The 19,334-nt window shown below is 40.0% G+C and overlaps 1 protein-coding gene across 1 annotated transcript in view; it reads right to left on the bottom strand.

The window, feature by feature from the left end:
• Positions 1-19,334, bottom strand: part of LOC126189006 (serine/threonine-protein kinase Genghis Khan) — a 372,927-nt gene that overhangs the window by 90,224 nt on the left and 263,369 nt on the right. Inside the window, exons 20-22 of the mRNA XM_049930817.1 lie at positions 12,982-13,231; positions 12,596-12,882; positions 12,137-12,280 (exon numbers count right to left, since the gene is read on the bottom strand). Coding sequence (XP_049786774.1) covers positions 12,137-12,280; positions 12,596-12,882; positions 12,982-13,231 — 681 coding nt within the window. The remainder of the gene's footprint in view (positions 1-12,136; positions 12,281-12,595; positions 12,883-12,981; positions 13,232-19,334) is intronic.

Genomic DNA, 19,334 nt, shown 5'->3' on the forward strand with positions numbered 1-19,334 from the left:
AATAACTGCCAACAATCTCTTCCACACCTACCAGTATCATCCACTTCTGTCGATTTCTTGTTGCTGGCGATATTTTTGTGCCATTGGCTATCTTTCTCTGCCACAAGAAAATTTTTTGGGACATTTCTGCACCACCCGCGATCTTTTTTGTGGCACTCGCGATCTTTTTTGCAGCACGCGCGATCTTTTTTGCGGCACGCGTGATCGCTTTAGAGGCACGCGCGATCTTTTTTCGCCACTCGCTATCTCTGTTTTTGAGCAACGTGTGTTCTTTTCCCCTGATCTGGACATACTTGCTTGGTCTGGTCAACTTTTTCCGTATTTTTCTTATTTAGTGGTCTTCCTTTGGTATTGAACATTACCAACACAATTTCTTTCTTTCTTTCTCGTCCTTCCCTCCGCGTTTTATTCCTTCTTATGATTACTATTTCAACTTTAGCTATTTAATTTCCCAACCCACCAGTTACCCACTATGTACCCTAATCCTATACCACATTATTTACATTCATTCCGGAAACATGCATTCACCGTAGCCAAACTGCAATCCCACATACTTTTCCTCCGGTCCTGCCTAACCTTTGGAATTATCCCTAAAGGGCTTACCTTAAAAGTTCCCATCTCCGGGTACAATTCCTCCTTCCACCAGTCTCTCCTGGACTTCCAGAACCTTCAATCCTTAGCCCTTACCCAACTTGTCCTGAATCTCTACACTACTTCATGTAACCACCACTCCCAACAGCTCCTATCTCTCTTCAAAGTCCTTCACCTCTCAAACCCTTGCTTGGAGAACACACTCAGGAACATCATCCTAGAAGCCAGCTGCAAACTTGAGTTCCATGCCACACACCACCTGAAAAAACTATCCACAGTGCTAGTGTAACACCTAAAAAGTGGGGTCCCTCTCCCTATCCCTCACAAACAGCATCCACAACAGAACCTTCAACAAACCCCTCTCATAGCCAACAAACCTAGCCTAGCCACCCTACTCAATCTCCCCATCCCAGCACATACCCCACACAGACAAAATCTCAACTATAACCACAGTCAAATGCCACATATCACTAGTCCCAATTCAGTCCTAAACCTCTCATCCAGATCCCTCTCTCCTCCAGAGACATCTGTTCTATCAAAAGGCTTAACCTTTAGCCCCACACCTAAATTCAACCACACTGCCCTGGTTAAAGATCTCCTCTCATTCACCCGGAACCTCAACTGGAAATATCACTTCACTACCCAAACACAGCCCCCAAATCCTAGACCCAGTGTTGAACCCTGTCTGGAACAGTTCCGACTGCCTTCCCAAAGGAATCCTCCTCCCCTCCCCCAAAACCATCCCTTGCAGACATTTCAGGAATTCCTCACATCCAGTGTTGCCTCCCAGTCCTTCTTGAAGAACATCCCGACAACCCCCAACATCACCCCAGCTGAATCCCGTGCCATTAAGGAGCTGAAAATAGACTGCTCTATTGTCATCCTCCTGGCGGATAAAGGCTCCACAACTGTCATACTTGACCGTGTGGAGTATGTGGCAGAAGGACTGCGTCAACTCTCCGACACCTCAACCTACAAAGCTGTTACCCAGGATCCCATTCCCTCCATCCAGAATGAGCTGCAAAAAATCCTAAAAATCCAAGGTCCCTCACAAGGCCTCACAACGGCTTCCATAGACTTACTCATTCCACCTGAGCCACGTACCCCTACCTTCTACCTATTACCCAAAATCCACAAAGAGAACCATCCTGGCCGTCCCATTGTAGCAGGCTTCAAAGCCCCAACCGAATGTATCTCAGCTCTGGTAGACCAGCACCTCCAACCTATCACCCGCAGACTCCCATCCTACATCAAAGACACAAACCACTTCCCAGAACGCCTCAAATCCATTCCCACTCCTCTCCCACCTGAAACCTTTCTTGTCACCATAGATGCTACATCCCTTTACACAAACATCCCACATACCCATGGTCTCTCTGCCCTTGAGCACTACCTCTCCCAACGCCCACCCGAAGATCTTCCAAAAACCTCGTTCCTTATCACACTTACCAACTTCATCCTCACCCATAACTACTTCACTTTTGAAGGCCAGACCTACAAACAAATCAGGGGAACAGCCATGGGAACCAGGATGGCTCCGTCCTATGCCAACCTCTTCATGGGCCGCATGGAGGAGGCTTTCCTGAAGACCCAACAGCTGCTTCCCCTGGCCTGGTATAGGTTTATAGATGACATCTTTGTGGTCTGGACTCATGGTGAAGAAACACTCCTTAATTTCCTCCATAACCTCAACTCCTTTTTGAATCTGAATTTCACATGGTCCTTCTCGAAAACCCAAGCCACCTTCCTGGATGTTGACCTTCATCTTGTTGAAGCTCACATCCACACCTCTGTCCATATCAAACCCACAAACAAACAACAGTACCTTCACTTCGATAGCTGCCATCCATTCCACATCAAACGCTCCCTTCCCTACAGCCTAGGTATTCGTGGCAAACGCTTCTGCTCCAGTGATGAATCCCTCAACAATTACACCAATAACCTGACCAATGCTTTCCTCTCCCGCAACTATCCTGCAGACCTTGTCCACAAACAGATCTCCCGAGCAATACATTCCTCCCCGTCCAACAACAATGTTCCTACCCCCAGACCACACAGAAGCATCCCCCTTGTCACCCAATATTATCCTGGCCTCGAAAACATCAACAAATTACTCCGCCAGGGATATGACTTTCTCAAGTCAACCCCTGAAATGAGATCATCCCTTGACAAAATTCTCCCCACACCACCCAGAGTTGCCTTTCGTCGCCCCCCTAACGTCCGTAACATCCTTGTTAAACCCTACAATATTCCCAGACTAACTTCTCTACCCAGCGGTTCCTACCCCTGTAACCGACCCCGCTGCAAAACCTGCCCCATTCATCCCCCCACAACCACCTACTCCAGCCCCGCTACTGGTAAAACATACACAATTCAAGGCAGGGCCACGTGTGAAACTACACATGTCATTTATCAACTGACATGCCTGCACTGCACAGCCTTTTACATCGGCATGACAACAACTAAACTGGCTGAGCGCATGAACGGACACAGACGAACTGTCCGCCTAGGAGATGCCCAATACCCAGTAGCGGAGCATGCCATCCAGCATAATTCTAGGGACCTAGGAACCTGCTACACCGTATGTGCCATTTGGCTTCTCCCACCCAACACCAGTCCCTCTGAACTGCGGAGATGGGAACTTGCACTCCAACACATCCTTTCATCCCGCCATCCCCCTGGACTGAACCTACGTTAAACAACCTCACTCCCATTTACTCTTCAGTCTTCTCCTCTTTCCCTTTCCTCTTTAGCCATTCACGCATCTTTTCATCCTACATAGTTGTGTTTATCTTTATACTATATACCTCTTTACTTCTGTATGCATCCTCTTTGGTTTGAAGCTGGCACAGTACTTACAGTAGAATATCTTTGGCTTCCCTCTGACAACCATGCCTCCATCCTTGCTACCCTCCCTATTTTCCTTTCCCTGTTGCTTCATAGCCTGGGTTGTGAGTAACTGAATCTCCTTTCCCTTCTTCCCTTTCTTTCCCCTCTCCCCTCCCTGATGAAGGAACATTTGTTCTGAAAGCTAGGAATGTAAATTTTCGGTTCTGTTTTATGTGTATCTATTGGCTGTACTGAGCTGAGGTAAGTACTGGCCAGCCCCTCTATCTCTTTGTTAGTATTTATAGGTGTTATATCATTCATATGTAAAAAATAGATCAGGGATCTTTAGGTTAAAACCTTTTTTTTCCCCTAAGCACCAATTTGCATATAAATTGGTACTTATGCGTTTCATGACTAACTAAACTGAATACCGTTAGTTCTATAGGACCTAAAATTGCGTATTTTGACGTTGATGCCTAATTTTGCCCGTTTCGGCATCAAAATCCTAAAAAGTACCTACTTCGTTAATCTGACATAGGGTTCTTTTGTTTTCAAAGATTAGAAAAAGGAAGTAAACTTGGGGCTTTACGTCTCGTCGAAGGCGAAGGTCGTTAGAAACTGTTTACAATTCCTTCGCTTGCCTTACTACCAACAGCACTCAGCACAGTTGAATGGTCATCCATCCAAGTACGCGCTGAGCGCTACAGTGCTTAACTTTGGTGAGTGAATGGGAACCGGTCAAAGATTTGAGTTACACATTAGAATCGAACGTGGGAGAACTAAATGTTATATTTGAAAATATTTCGTTTGTAGGATTCTGGCCAGCTGTATATTTTCGCAAAGAAACGGTTTCATATTTCTTAAGCTGAGCAAGGCCTGTATAGCTAAATTACTACCCTTCGCACATTTTCTCACTGCTGTCTACAGACAGTCTTATGAAACTACTCTATTTCGTGAAAGGTATTATACGTGAATTTTCCGGTTCGAAAAATAATTTGCCAGTAGTGAGATGTTTTCATCTGAAGCACCGGTAGATTCCATTCGCTTGCTCAGAAGGGGTGGCCATCTGTCAGGTGCCATATGTCCAGCAACGAGTACGGTACTTCCCCTACCGCTCCCATGCACTGCAGTAAAAGGAAAAAAAAGGACATAGTTCACTTTTTCCCAGCAAAAACAAATAAGTACATTGTGTAACGACCGACGTGTTACTGACGTTCTAAGTGCAAAATAAATTCTAGTTTCTGTGTAAGAATACTATGCCATGCCGAAAACAGCTAGTTCAAAGTCTACTCATATAAGGCAGTGGCTACAAGATTTTCTGCGTTATACAACAGCTGGGAAAATTATTTTCTGCCAAGCATGCAACAAGGAGGTTAGTTGATGTGTTTCTTAGCCTCTTATTTTCCTGTGACTTAGGATTCTTTTTTATCGCTATCCTTCAGTAATACGATATACTCTTTATATGCGATTCTAAACTGCATTTCCCTTTTTTCTTGTATTAAGTTTTGAGTGTTAAGAAATCCCACTTAACTTAGCATGCAGATGGAATCGCACATAAAGCTAATGTTGAACGAAAGTCAAAATTGAAGCAAACTCTTTTAACCAATAAATGTGGTGAATCCCCCCCCCCCCCCCCAAAAAAAAAAAAAAAACAAGTTCTGCAGTGATTTGTGTCATGGGCTTGTGGCAGCAAACATCCCCTTTCAGAAACTAGAAAACCCTATTTTCAGAGGTTTTCTTGAGAAGTATTGCCATCAGTCTATTCCTGCAAAGTCGACTTTACGTAAGAATTATGTGGATTCAGCTTACAATGCTGCATTGCACAGAATCCGAGAAGATGTTAGAGAATCTTGTATATGGATTTCTGTGGATGAAACTACTGACAGTCTTGGCCGTTACATTGCAAACCTGATTACTGGCAAGCTAGATACAGATGCTCCATCCAGGGCTCATCTGATTTACTCAAAACAGCTTGCAAAAACTAACCAACAAACAATAGCACAGTTTGTGAAAAATGGTCTTAAGGTGCTATACCCAAACGGAGTGGATGAGAATAAGGTGCTTCTGGCCATCACTGATCCTGCTGCATATATGATAGCAGCGTTTCAACTATTAAAAGTATTCTACCCATTCATGCTGCACGTAACTTGTGTAGTGCATGGGATCAACCGCATAGCAGAGCAAGTAAGGCTACAATTTCCTAAAGTAAATAAAGTAATATCTATGGTGAAGAAATTTTTTGTTAAGGCACCATCAAGAATACAGGCATTCAAAGAACAGCTTCCAGATGTCCCAATGCCGCCAGAGCCTGTTGTCATCCGCTGGGGCACGTGGCTGATAGCAGCAGAATACTATAGTACGTATCTCTCAGGTGTCCAGAAGGTGGTTGTGGTGTGCGTACTGTAAGACCTTCAGTACACACACCATCAGATTATTTGACTTGTCGCTCTAACGAAGTAGGCGAGTGTCAGCAATATGTCTTGTGGTCTTATCATTGCGTGTTTATCTTCTGCCGTTAGGTCAGACGATAGAAATGCCACTTGCACGCTTAGAGTAGCAGATTGACAGTGACCAACTTTAAACAGATCTTGATTAATTTTCACACACATTTATTAAAATAATAACAAGCATAAAAATTACTTAACTTGGTTCTGGATGCTATTTACAATTGACAATCTGCAGTTCCTTTGGTATTGGTACGTTAATCTTATTCTCACATATATCTCTGATACTTGACGAAAGTGTCTATACATTTATCTTCATGGCTAAGTACAGAAATATGGTAATCTTATTACACGCAGACTCAAACTTGACTATAGACTGGTACAGACAAATGTAGAACTCGTACAGACTGGTAGAGACTAATGCAGACTGGTACAGACTGGTGCAGACAAATGCAGACTGACTAATCGGAGGTCTGTACACTCATTATAATACCTCGTGCGTTCATGTATCACTGCGCGAGTGTGATCCGCGAGGAGAAAAGGTTCTACGTTAGCAGCAATCTCATTGGCTACGTTACATATTAATACACGGATCAGCGGAAGCAGAATTTGATCCGTCTCTATGGCAGCGCCATCTCGTAAAGCGGAGATGGACGAGCGCTGCGCCAGCGCTGTTGTGCTTAGCGGGGCGCGCTCTAGTGGGAAAGATGTGTACGCACTGACTACGCGGAACTATGTACACAACAGTGGTTGAAAATATACTGGAGGATGCTGCATCCGTAACTGCAGCAATGGAGTTACTCAAAGATTCTTCTTTAAAATGGGACTTATCTTACATATGGGCCCACTACACATTTATGGCAAGAATAATTTCACAATTAGAAGGCTCAGGGAGACCTATCGACGACAATATTTCTTTGCTTGAAGAAGTCAAAATGAAAATTAACGAAGTGCCAGGTGAAGTAGGGGGAAATGTAGGGGCAAAAATGCAAACGGTTTTGCAGAAGAACACTGGCCTGAAGGAGTTGTGTGCAGCTGCCGACAAACTTATTGGAAAATCCAGCACTCCTGACTACAGCATTCTTGTCCAATATGTGCCGAAAATGAAGTACGCCCCTGTCACATCAGTTGATGTAGAACGTTAGTTTTCGGCGTATAAATTGATTCTGACTGACAAGCGTCACAGTTTTTCACTAGAAAACCTAGAAAAGATTTTGGTTATTTATTGTGAAAGCAACTATGGTCAGAATATGTGAAACTATGAATGTATTAATTAAACCATTGCCACATCTTTTTTACGGAGATCTTTATCTAGTATGAACTCAAAAATATTTGGAGTTATGTTCAACATTGATGTTGTAGATTGCTGTGCTCTGTAACTGTGTAAATATTCATTCTCCTTGTTTTAATGACTAATAAGATGTTCATACTGTCAGCACTGTGTATTTTAATTTATTTTTATTTTCTCTGCATCACTTTTATTAGAGCCTATTTTAGGTTTTATATAGCCTAAATGAACTACTGAAGGAGCCTATTCTAGCTGCCTAAAACACACTTTTTTACGACCTAAAAATCCGTGGTCTAGTCATCAGCTAACAGAAATATTTTAGAGATACCTGTAATACTAGAGGGCATATCATTTATATAAATAAGGAACAGGAGTGTCTCCAACACTGATCCCTGGGGCACCCCTCATTTGACCGTACCCCACTCAGACCCCACATCACAGCCATTCTCAACACTGTGAATAATGATCTTTTGCTGGCTGCTGCTAAAGTAAGAGGTGAACCAACTGTGAGCTACTCCCCATATTCTGTAATGGTCCAACTTCTGGAGAAATATTTTGTGATCAACACAAGCAAATGCCTAAGTAAAGAAAACTAGTGTTCAAAACCTTTTGCTTAACCCATCTAGTACCTCACAGAATATAGCATTTTCAGTTGCTAAATGACTTCTAAAGCTGAACTGTACATTAGATAGCAAATTATGTGGTATAAAATGATCAATTATCCTTACATACGCAGCCTTTTCAATAACTTTAGCAAACAATGACAGCACAGAAATAGGTCTAAATTGTCTACATTATTCCTTTCTCCCTTTTTATAAAGCGATTTTACTACTGAGTACTTGAATCATTCAGGAAACTGACCATTCCTAAAGGAAACATTACACATATGGCTAAGTACAGGGCTAACATGTGCAGCACAGTACTTTAATATTCTGCTAGGCACCCCATCATATCCATGAGAGTCCTTAGTCTTTAGTGATTTAATGATTGAATCAATATCCTCCCTTGTCTGTATCACGAAGGAGTATTTCACACATCAATCTCGGAAAGGTGTTTGTCAAGAGATTTATATAATTCCCTGTAGAAACTAAATTTTTATTTAATTCCCCAGCAATGCTCAGAAAGTGATTGTTAAATACTGTACATATATCTGATTTATCAGTAACAGAAATATTTTTACTACAAACTGACTTTACATCATCGACCTTGTGCTTCCGACCAGACACTTCCTTCACAACTGACCATAAGGTTTTAAATTTATCCTGCGAATTAGTTATTCCATTTGCGTACCACATACTCTTTGCCTTCCTAATAACATTTTTAAGCACCTTACGATACTGTTTGTAGTGGGCTACTGTAACTTGATTGTGACTACTTCTAACATTTTGATATAATTCCCACTTTGTTCTATATGATATCCTTATACCACTAGTCAGCCACCCAGGCTGCCTTTTACTGCTAGTACACCATTTAGAACATTTTCATGGAAAGAAACTCTCAAAGAGCTTGAAAAATGTGTTAAGGAAAGCATTATATTTGTCATCTATGTTATCCGCGCTATAAACATCCTGCCACTCTTGTTCCTTGACAAGGTTTGGAAAACTCTCTATTGCCATTGGATTAGCTTTCCTACATAGTTTGTAATTATATGTGACATATGTTTAAGTACAAAAGTCTTTTAGTGCTAAAATTTGTGCATCATGATCTGAAAGGCCATTCACCCTTTTACTAATAGAATGCCCATCTCATAATGAAGAATGAATAAAAATATTGTCTATGGCTGTGCTACTGTTCCCCTGCACCGTATTTGCAGAAAGGGTCTGCATCAGATCATATGAATTTAAGAGATCTACCAACACCCTTTTTCTTGATCAATCGTATACACAATTAATACTGAGGTCACCACGTGTAACTAATTTCTGGTACTTCTTATAAAGTGAATCAACAACCCTGCGTGCGGGGTGTCGGTGAGGTCAGGAGGTTGATGGAGTCAGGTGAAAGGTTTTGTAGGGGGCCTAAGGTTCTGAGGATTCCTTGAAGCTCTGCCTGGACATCAGGAATGGGATTACCTTGGCAAACTTTGTATGTGGTGTTGTCTGAAAGCTGACGCAGTCCCTCAGCCACATACTCCCGACGATCAAGTACCACGGTTGTGGAACCCTTGTCCGCCGGAAGAATGACGATGGACCGGTCAGCCTTCAGATCACGGATAGCCTGGGCTTCAGCAGTGGTGATGTTGGGAGTAGGATTAAGGTTTTTTAAGAAGGATTGAGAGGCAAGGCTGGAAGTCAGAAATTCCTGGAAGGTTTGGAGAGGGTGATTTTGAGGAAGAGGAGGTGGGTCCTGCTGTGACGGAGGACGGAACTGTTCCAGGCAGGGTTCAATTTGGATAGTGTCTTGGGGAGTTGGATCATTAGGGGTAGGATTAGGATCATTTTTCTTCGTGGCAAAGTGATACTTCCAGCAGAGAGTACGAGTGTAGGACAGTAAATCTTTGACGAGGGCTGTTTGGTTGAATCTGGGAGTGGGGCTGAAGGTGAGGCCTTTGGATAGGACAGAGGTTTCGGATTGCGAGAGAGGTTTGGAGGAAAGGTTAACTACTGAATTAGGGTGTTGTGGTGCCAGATTGTGTTATATATAGTTATAATAGAAGGAAACATTCCACGAAGGAAAAATATACCTAAAAACAAAGATGATGTGACTTACCAAATGAAAGTGCTGGCAGGTCGAGAGACACACAAACGAACACAAACATACACACAAAATTCAAGCTTTCGCAACAAACTGTTGCCTCATCAGGAAAGAGGGAAGGAGAGGGAAAGACGAAAGGATGTGGGTTTTAAGGGAGAGGGTAAGGAGTCATTCCAGTCCCGGGAGCGGAAAGACTTAGGGGGAAAAAAGGACGGGTATACACTCGCACACACACACATATCCATCCACACATATACAGACACAAGCAGACATACAGAGGCCTGTGTGTGTGTGTGTGTGTGTGTGTGAGAGAGAGAGAGAGAGAGAGAGAGAGAGAGAGAGAGAGAGAGAGAGAGAGAGAGAGAGAGAGAGAGGATACAAGCTCTGTCAGTGGAGTCAGGAATGGTATCTGGCCCCAACTGACACTGACACTGCTTCAACATCCACATGACAATGCTGACTCTGTAGACGAAACAGAAGGGAGGCGGAGGAGGAGAAAAGATTTAAGTCACAACTTCAAGACTCAAAGTGAAACTGACTGTTCTCAAAGTAAAAACTAGCAAAAAATTATGTAACTATTGGCATAAATGAACTATGTACTACATCATACGTTTGCATGACCTGAGGCCTAAATGAATAAATAATAATAATAATAAAAACAGTCATTCTCTTTCTAAAAGAAGATTCTCTTCCCAACTGTTGTTGCTTCAGAAGGTGACCTAGACTAAATGCACAATTTTTGTATTAGGTGCTGGCAGGAGAACACACATATAAAAATTGGTTTCATGTATGCAAGCTTTCAGAGCCAGCAGCTCCTTCTTCTGGCAGAAAGGTTGAAGGGGAAGGAAGAGGGGTGAAGGAATAGGGTTGGAGAGGTTTAGAAAAAGGAGTACGATTTGGAAAAGTCACCCAGAACCCCAGGTCAGGGGACATCCCAGATGTAATGAGAAGGAAAGACGGATTGATTGTCTTCCCAATTAAATTTTTTTTATCAATACAATTACACTGTCTTGTCAAAAATTGATTATTTTTGTTATTATAATTTATGTATTAGGCAATATTATGGAATCCTGATGCTATATTAAATTTTGAAAAATTTTGGCGAATCTTGAGGATGCCGCATCAAGAAAAAAGACCTAAGCCACCGTTCTCGCAGTTGTGCTTCTATTGCATTACCTTTATGTTGCCTCTATTGTATAGTATTTACAGAAGTGAAAAAATTGGGTTAACTGGGGACATGGAGTCTTTTATAAACCTCCACAAGAAATAATCACATACACTCGGGTCTAGTGACTTTGGAGGCCAGTAATGTAAGGCCGAATCCTTTGGTCCAGAGTGAACGAGCCATCATTCAGCAACAATTTGATTTAAAAATTCCCACACTCTCAGATGCCAGTGTGGCGGGGCTCCATCCTACTGATAAAGGAGTCATTCGAATCAGTCTCCAACTGAGGGAAAAGAAGGTTCTCAAGCATATCGAGATATGTGCTTCCTGTAACAGTGTTCTCGACAAAGAAAAATGGACCACACACCTTTTCCTATGGAACTTCACAAAACGCATTAAATTTTGGAGAGTTCCTCTCATGTTGTAAACTTTATGTGGGTGTTCTGTACCCCATATTCTCACATTATGATGGCTCACCTTTCCATTTGAACGGAATGTTACCTCGTCAGTAAACACTAGGTGTGGAAGAAAACTGTCATTTTCTATGTTGCCAAGAACAAAATTTGAGAACACACATTGTTGGTTGTCATCTTCAAGTGTCAGACACTAGGGGATGGCCCCATGATTTGCCTTTTTAAAAAAAGTTTCTCGGAATTGTTCATGATATTGTCTAATGCACTGTGCTGTAGAAGAATCCACACCATACCTAGTATGAAAGTCATGCTGAACAGTTATTACTGGTCCACACCGCACAAAATGTAGAACACAAAATGCATGCTGTTGTCCCAACACCATTCTTACTAGAACTGAAGTGGGCGCATACTGCATCTACCTAGCGGGAACCATGTAAAACTCGAGAGTACGCTCTTTCCAACAGTACATTGTTCATGCACATATATCGAATAACATAATAGTTATGATTTTTTAAAAAGTGGATGATTCTTTTTGATACACCCTGTATATTACTTTGTAGATGATTGAAGTAATAACTGAAAACATTGTGTGTAATAAAAGAAGCTACTGCTAATTCAGTGATTGTAACGTTAAGATCTCAGTCACTACAGCCACTAATGAACTGACAGTGGGGCAATAACAATTCAATCAGAAGATATCCTGGTCATCACTCACTGTCCTGTTGGGTAAATTGTTCCTCTTCAGTATTCTATGAAGTTCACTTAAAGCAACAACCCATTTAGTTTTTTCACTCTCTGTATCTGCCAGCATTAGTGTATGATTTTTCAACCCTGGAGGCTCCATAAGTGATGTAGTTATCTGAAACATCAAGAAATCCAGTGATATGTTTAGTTTTCCTGTCAAAGGCAAATCAACAGATACTAATGAAATGTAATTTGTTCTTCACTAAGTTAAGAGAAGAAAAATATCTTTAATCAAAATAAAAATGTGTGTATTTTATAATCACAATTTATGAATAATAATTGAAATAATATTAAGAGAGTTATTTGAAATAGGTGTGTCGGACTCACAATATTTACACCAATGATCCATTATTTTGAGTGCTGCTCTTCTATTTTTAAAAAAAATAAAAAATAAAAAAAAAAAAAAATAAAAGGTGGGAATGTAACTCACCCTGAAAATGCAAGGAATGTCTTTCTTTGTTGCATGAATGACATCCGAATCTCTGACTGAACTCACAGAAAATTCCTCATCCCTCATATCTAAAACCTGAGAAACATAAACTGAGGGAAGAGCATTTCTGTCAGGTGATATGTCATAGAGGAACAATTTGAAATCACAAACCACAACAAACTGACGAATCCAGCCCTTTTTCACTCCTCCCGTTTTGGGAACTTTAACATACCCTTCATAGGCTGTTCCTATACCTCTCGTAGGATCAATGCCAAGAGGTCTTTTTGCTAAAAATAAAAAAGAGAGAGAGAAAACAATTATTAACAAACAAGACAAAAGACTCACATAAGCAAATCCTTATGTAACTAGACCAATGAAATACTTACTCTGGTCTGAAGGAACTGGACAGATAGCTGGAACCTTTTCACAACATCCAATGTGGCATGCAAAGCCACAAACTTCACACACTACACCCTGCCTGGTGAGACCAACCATCAATGATGTGCAATGACTGCACTTTGTAGGCGAAGAAAATGTTCTAACAAGAAACTGATGTGATTTTGGTTTGGGTGGTAACTGATGAGCAAGAAGTCCTGGCTTTGTATGAAGGTCGAGTCCTAAAGATGAATTTGGATCCTGTAAATACAAAAAACACATTTGCAGTGTCTCAAAACAAACAAACAAACAAACAAACAAACACACACACACACACACACACACACACACACACACTGATGCACGTATCAGATGGATAAAGTAGTTTTAGTTAGGAGACATGACATCATGAACATAATGCACAATAAACTAGCTTTTGCTTAAAATGCAGTGTAAGTCACCCAGTGTTTCATGATGAGAGTGTTTAGTGACTTCTAACAAACTTTAAGCATAATTTCAAACCTCTCCTAAACTTTTTCTCACTTACCTGCTTAAAGCAGATATTTAATATGGCAACTCATTTTTAATCAAACATTTGAAGCTGTTTTGTACATGGGTGGTTGATTCTTTAAAGAATCAGCAGGTTGCTGACAATATGCTGACAAGTGGCTTAGGTAGATTTTAATAACATCGTGAGAGAAAGCAACAGAACACCTGCATCTCCTCCATCTCCTTAGACCAACTGGTAAACACCATTATGTGCACATTCAGATAAAATATGAAATATCTTTTTAAAACATATGGCAAGGTGCTTATCTTGCTGTTATGAGTGGTCTTCCACTGTAGTCTGGGCCCGATAACCATCAATGCAGGATACTTACTTCAACCTATTTAGAGTCAGAAATGTCAATTGGATTAGGTTTGTCATGATATGCTTTCATTCAAATGTCGGCTTTATTGTTCAGTGGTTGACACGAAATATTCAGTGCATAGTTTGTGCACTCACAGTGCTAACAAGACGCTGCTTGGCAAAGATTCCATTTTGTATACAAGTCATGCAATGAGATGGTGCTGCTGGATGGTATGAGCTGGCTTTCTAGCCTCTGTGTAAGGGCTACACACAGGAGTGGTTTGGTAAGCCCATGTGGTCAGTGGTGGGTAGGGTACAAGATCCTCAAATATCTGTAGTCATCTAGCTGATACCTATACCAACACACACATGCAACTACCAGGAAACAATGTGAGCACAGGAAATGATCAATTTATGCACAAGTACCGGAATAATTTTAAGAAAGCTGAGAGGAAAAGGTTAAAAAACTTTTGGATAAGGCAGTCAGTGAAATCTTTCCATTTCCTCAGTTAATGTCATATCTGTCTATATAATAGAGAGGTGCTCCATCCTCCTGATAGCAAAAGGATGTAGTACCTGTTACATTCAAAGAAAAACACAACAACATTTAAGGAAAGCAAAAGTGATTTCTGTCTTAAAACCAGGCAAAGCTGCTGAAGATCCTACAACCTATTGAATAGTCTCTCTTCTTTGCAATTTTGAATGTTAGTTTAACTGCATTGCATTACTATATTAATTGTATACACTTGTATTAGTGTTCCACATAACTTAAGTGACTCTTGTGATCTTTAGTTAACAGAATGTTACTGTTATTGCCTAGATAAATTTTGTAAACTACCATGAGTGAGAATGGTTAGATTGGGGTGAATGTAGTGGCTTGGGAATCAGGGAGGTAAATGGGTCTCTTCCATGGCATTGCAGATTATGTTCAAGGGATAGGAAAATGGCAGAACAGCAAGGGAAGATTAGAGCTCCTCAGGCTGAACTGGATAGTGCTAGGGAGGAACTGATGAGATTAAGGGGGGAGAAGGGTGAAGACAGGTGGGAAGTGGTAGCAAGGAACAGGGGCCACAGAAAAAGAGAATAATATCTGACAGTTTCATCATTGGCACAAACAAAAGATTTGCCTTGCTACATCAGCCAGCTAAGGAAGAGTAAGTGATGTAAGTAGATGTAAGTGTAGTCAGCACTCGACAAACTAGGAAACCAAATGTAGCACAAAAAGGAGAAAGTAGGAGGAAAGTTCTGTTGTTAGGTAGTAGCCATGGAAGAGAGGTGGGCCAGATCTTGCAGGAAAAATTAGGTCACAAGTATTTTCAAGCCCAGTGCATGTCTTAGCCAAGTGACACAGGATGTAGGATCATTGCGCAAGGGTTTTACAAAGCAGGATCATGTTGTGGTAGTGGGTGGAGTGGGAAACAGTATTGATAGGGATCAGGGCTACAATACTGAGTGTGACCTGGTAAAAATAGCATCTGCAACGAACCATACAAATTTTGGCTTGGTTCTTGCTTTCATGTGGCATGATGACCCCAACTGAACAGCTCTGTCAGTAGGGTCAATATGGAGCTAGATCAACTGCTTCGGGCAGCTACTTTGTCAGGCATAGGTTTGGCTTCTGTTGATGGTATTGGTAGGTGGGACTTTACAACACATGGCCTGCATCTCAGTAGGAAAGGGAAGAGTAAACTGGCTGGGATGATAGCAAAATCTTTATAGGGGCGGGGGGTACTGAAACTCATGGAAGCACTTTTTTAGACTAAGATCAGTGCCCAATCACCCTACATTGCCTGAAATTAAGGTTAATGAGAAGTTCAGACAGGCAGGTACTAGAGATGTGAAAATATCAAAAGATTATCATAACAGTACAGTGAAAAATAATGTTAGTATGTCACAAGATTCACATAAAAGCACAGTGAAAAATAATGTTAATATATTGCATCAGAATATCAGGGGATTAAAAAACCAAGTAGATGAGCTTGTTTGTTAAGAAGATTTAGGAACTGAGGATGAAATAGATGTACTATGCCTGTCTGAACATCATATAGTCAGAGGTATGGAAATGGTAAATGTAGGTGGATATAAGCTTTCAGCACATGTAAGTAGAGACACTATGGAGAGAGGTGGTGTTGCCATATGTTAAAATCTGTCATAGTGTGAAAAATTTGGAAATTAAAAGTTTTTGCGTAGAGCAACATGTGCGTGTGAGCTGAAATTAAATAATGGCACTTTTATAATTGTAGCCATGTATAGGTCCCCCATTGGGAAATTTTCATCTATTTTTGAAAAACTTGGATTCTTTGTTGTGATATCTGTCAGAAAGAGGAAAGCAAATTATTGTTTGTGGGGATTTCAATGTAGATTTTCTGAAAGAGTCCAATAGGAAGCTTGACAAAGTATTACTTGGTTCTTTCAATTTTACATCAGTTATTGATTTTCCTACTCGGGTGGTACAGGAAAGCAGAACACTGATAGATAATGTTTTCATAGACCAAGACAAATTTAATCAAATAAAAATTTTCCTGTTAAGAATGGTCTATCTGATCATGATGCACAGCTAGTAACAGTATATGATATAGCTCCATACAGTAATGCAAAACAGTCTTCCAAAATAGTGCGTCCAATTAACGATTTAACAATTCAAAATTTTAGGGACAGTTTGCAACAGTCAGACTGGGATGAGGTGTACAAGGAACAAGATGCTAATTTAAAATTTAACCTATTTCATGATACCTTTGTGAGTATATTTGGAAACGGTTTCCCTAAGAAAACAGTGAAACATAATTGTAAGAAACCACATAAAAAGTCATGAATAAAAATGTCTTGTAAACGGAAAAGAGAAATGTATCTTATAGCCAGGAGGAGTAATGATCCCGAAACGGTGAAACACTGTAAAAACTACTGCACTGTATTAAGTTATTAAAAAGACCTGAAGTATGTGCATTATGTCTGAGATTAGCACACCTGATAATAAAATTAAAACAATTTGGAATATTGTTAAACGGGAAACAGGGCAACCGAGAGCACAAGAAGACTGTACTTCTATCAAACACAATGAAAAGGTTGTTAACAAGAAGTCAGAAGTAGGAAACATTTTTAATAATCATTTTTAAGTGTTGTAGAGAAAATAGGATCCAGCTATTCATTAGAAAATGCAAGGCAGTATATGGAAGAGGCAGTACCTATGCAATTTGATAAAATTGAAATTCAACCCACCTCTCCTACAGAAATTAAGAAAATAATAAATTTACTTAAAAGTGAAAGCTCTCATGGAATTGATGCCATTTCCAACAGAGTTCTACAAGCTTGTTCACAACAAATAAGTACGATTCTCAGCCACATATGTAGTAGCTCACTGGAAGGGCACTTTTCCAGACAGACTGAAATACGGTATTGTTAAACCATTGCATAAAAAAGGGGATAGATTTGATGCTAACAACGACTGCCCAATCTCACTTCTGACAGCTTAAACCAAAATTCTCGAAAAAGTAATGTATGCAAGAGTAGCATCACATATTTGTAAAAATGAAGTACTAACAAAATGTCAGTTTGGTTCTCAGAAAGGCTTTTCAACAGAATATGCTATATATGCTTTCACTGATCAAATATTAAGTGCATTGAATAACCGAACATCACCCACTGGAATATTTTGTGATCTCTCAAAGGCTTTTGATTGGGTGAATCATGAAATTTTTTTTTTAGATAAGCTTAAGTATTGTGGTATGAGTGGGACAGTGCACAAATGGTTTAGTTCATACTTAACTGGAAGAATGCAGAAGGTTGAAATTAACAGTACCATTTGCAAAAACTAGCAGAGTCCTCTAACTGGGGAGGTATCAAGAATGGCGTCCCACAGGGTTCAGTCTTGGGTACCTTATTGTTCTTAACATATATTAACGACTTGCCACTCCACATTCACGAAGGTGCAAAGCTAGTTCTTTTTGCTGATGACATAAGTATAGTAATCACAGCCAACATCCAGAATTAGCTGAGGAAATTGCAAATAATGTCTTTCAGAAAATTATTAAGTGGTTCTCTGCAAATGGACTCACTAAATTTTGAGAAAACACAATTTATAGAATTATGTACAGTAAATGGCACAACACCATTGATAAATATACTATGAACAGAAGTCTGTTGTTAAGGCAGACTACTCAAAATTTCTGGGCATGCGCATTGATGAGAAATTGAATTGGAAGAAACACATTGATGATCTGCTGAAACGGTTAGGTTCGGCTTCTTATGCTATTAGGGTTACGGCAAATTTTGGTGATAAACATGTCAGTAAATTGGCTACTATGCCTATTTTCATTCACTGCTTTCAAATGGCATCATATTTTGGGGCAATTTGTCATTAAGAGAGAAAGTATTCATTGCGCAAAAGTGTGTAATCAGAATAATAGCTGGAGACCACCCAAGATCACCTAGCAGACATTTATTTAAGGAACTCGGGATATTCACAGTACCTTCGCAATAGGTATATTCACTTATGAAATTTGTCATTAATAACGCATCCCAATTCAAAAATAACAGTGAAGTGCGTAGCTACAACACTACATGAAATTTCACTGTGTCACAGGAAGGGATGAAGTATGCTGCCACAAAAATCTTTGGTCATTTACCAAATAGTATTAAAAGTCTGACAGATAGCCAACAACATTTAAAAGCAAATTAAAAGAATTTCTGAATGACAACTCCTTCTACTCAGTAGATGAATTCTTAGATAGTAACTGTTAAAAAAATATTAATTAATTAATTTGTATAAAGAAAACTTATGTTAAAGTGAACGTTCCACATCATTGCGAAATGTTGTATTCATGATCTATGGAACAAGGATTAATGTATGTATGTATGTTTAAAAAAAAACCTTAGAGACTGATATTAAACCACCAACACAATAAACTGAATGCCACCTCATACTGCAGCAGGCTGGCTTCCACCATAAGAAAATAAACTGCTGGTGAAGGAGTTCTATGAGATAATCAACGATTTAAAGGAAAATCAGACCTTCATAAATAATTATCAAGGTTCCACACAAGAATTTCAGGGGAAAAAGAAGCCTGCTTCAAAGCAGTTGACTCACCCCTACTGAAATTAACATAAATATTAATGACTAGCTAATGTCCCAAAATGTAAAAAAGTGAAAACCCCACTTATTACAGAGCAATAGCCACACAAGGAACATGATGCTTATAGAAGCATGTGACAGCTTGGACAAGTACAGCCAAATCCTATTAAAACAATGCTTGTATTTTTGAGTTTCACAGTCGGCACGCCACAAGAAAAGTTGATAACATAGGTCTGCAGAAAAGATATTAGACCAACCAACAAAACAACTGATTACTATGTACTTTTCAGCACTGATTTCAAAAATGCAATCCATTTTTTTCTATCACATCAGGTTTTCTCACAAAAAGGGAGTATTTTTGGGTATAATAACAAAATTTAAGCAATTTATCACATTTTTTTCCAACGTTATAAAATCTTATTTTATTTATAAATCATTTTCTAAAC

Source organism: Schistocerca cancellata, chromosome 5 (genome assembly GCF_023864275.1).
Source record: "Schistocerca cancellata isolate TAMUIC-IGC-003103 chromosome 5, iqSchCanc2.1, whole genome shotgun sequence".
In the NCBI taxonomy this organism is placed as follows: Eukaryota; Metazoa; Arthropoda; class Insecta; order Orthoptera; family Acrididae; genus Schistocerca; species Schistocerca cancellata.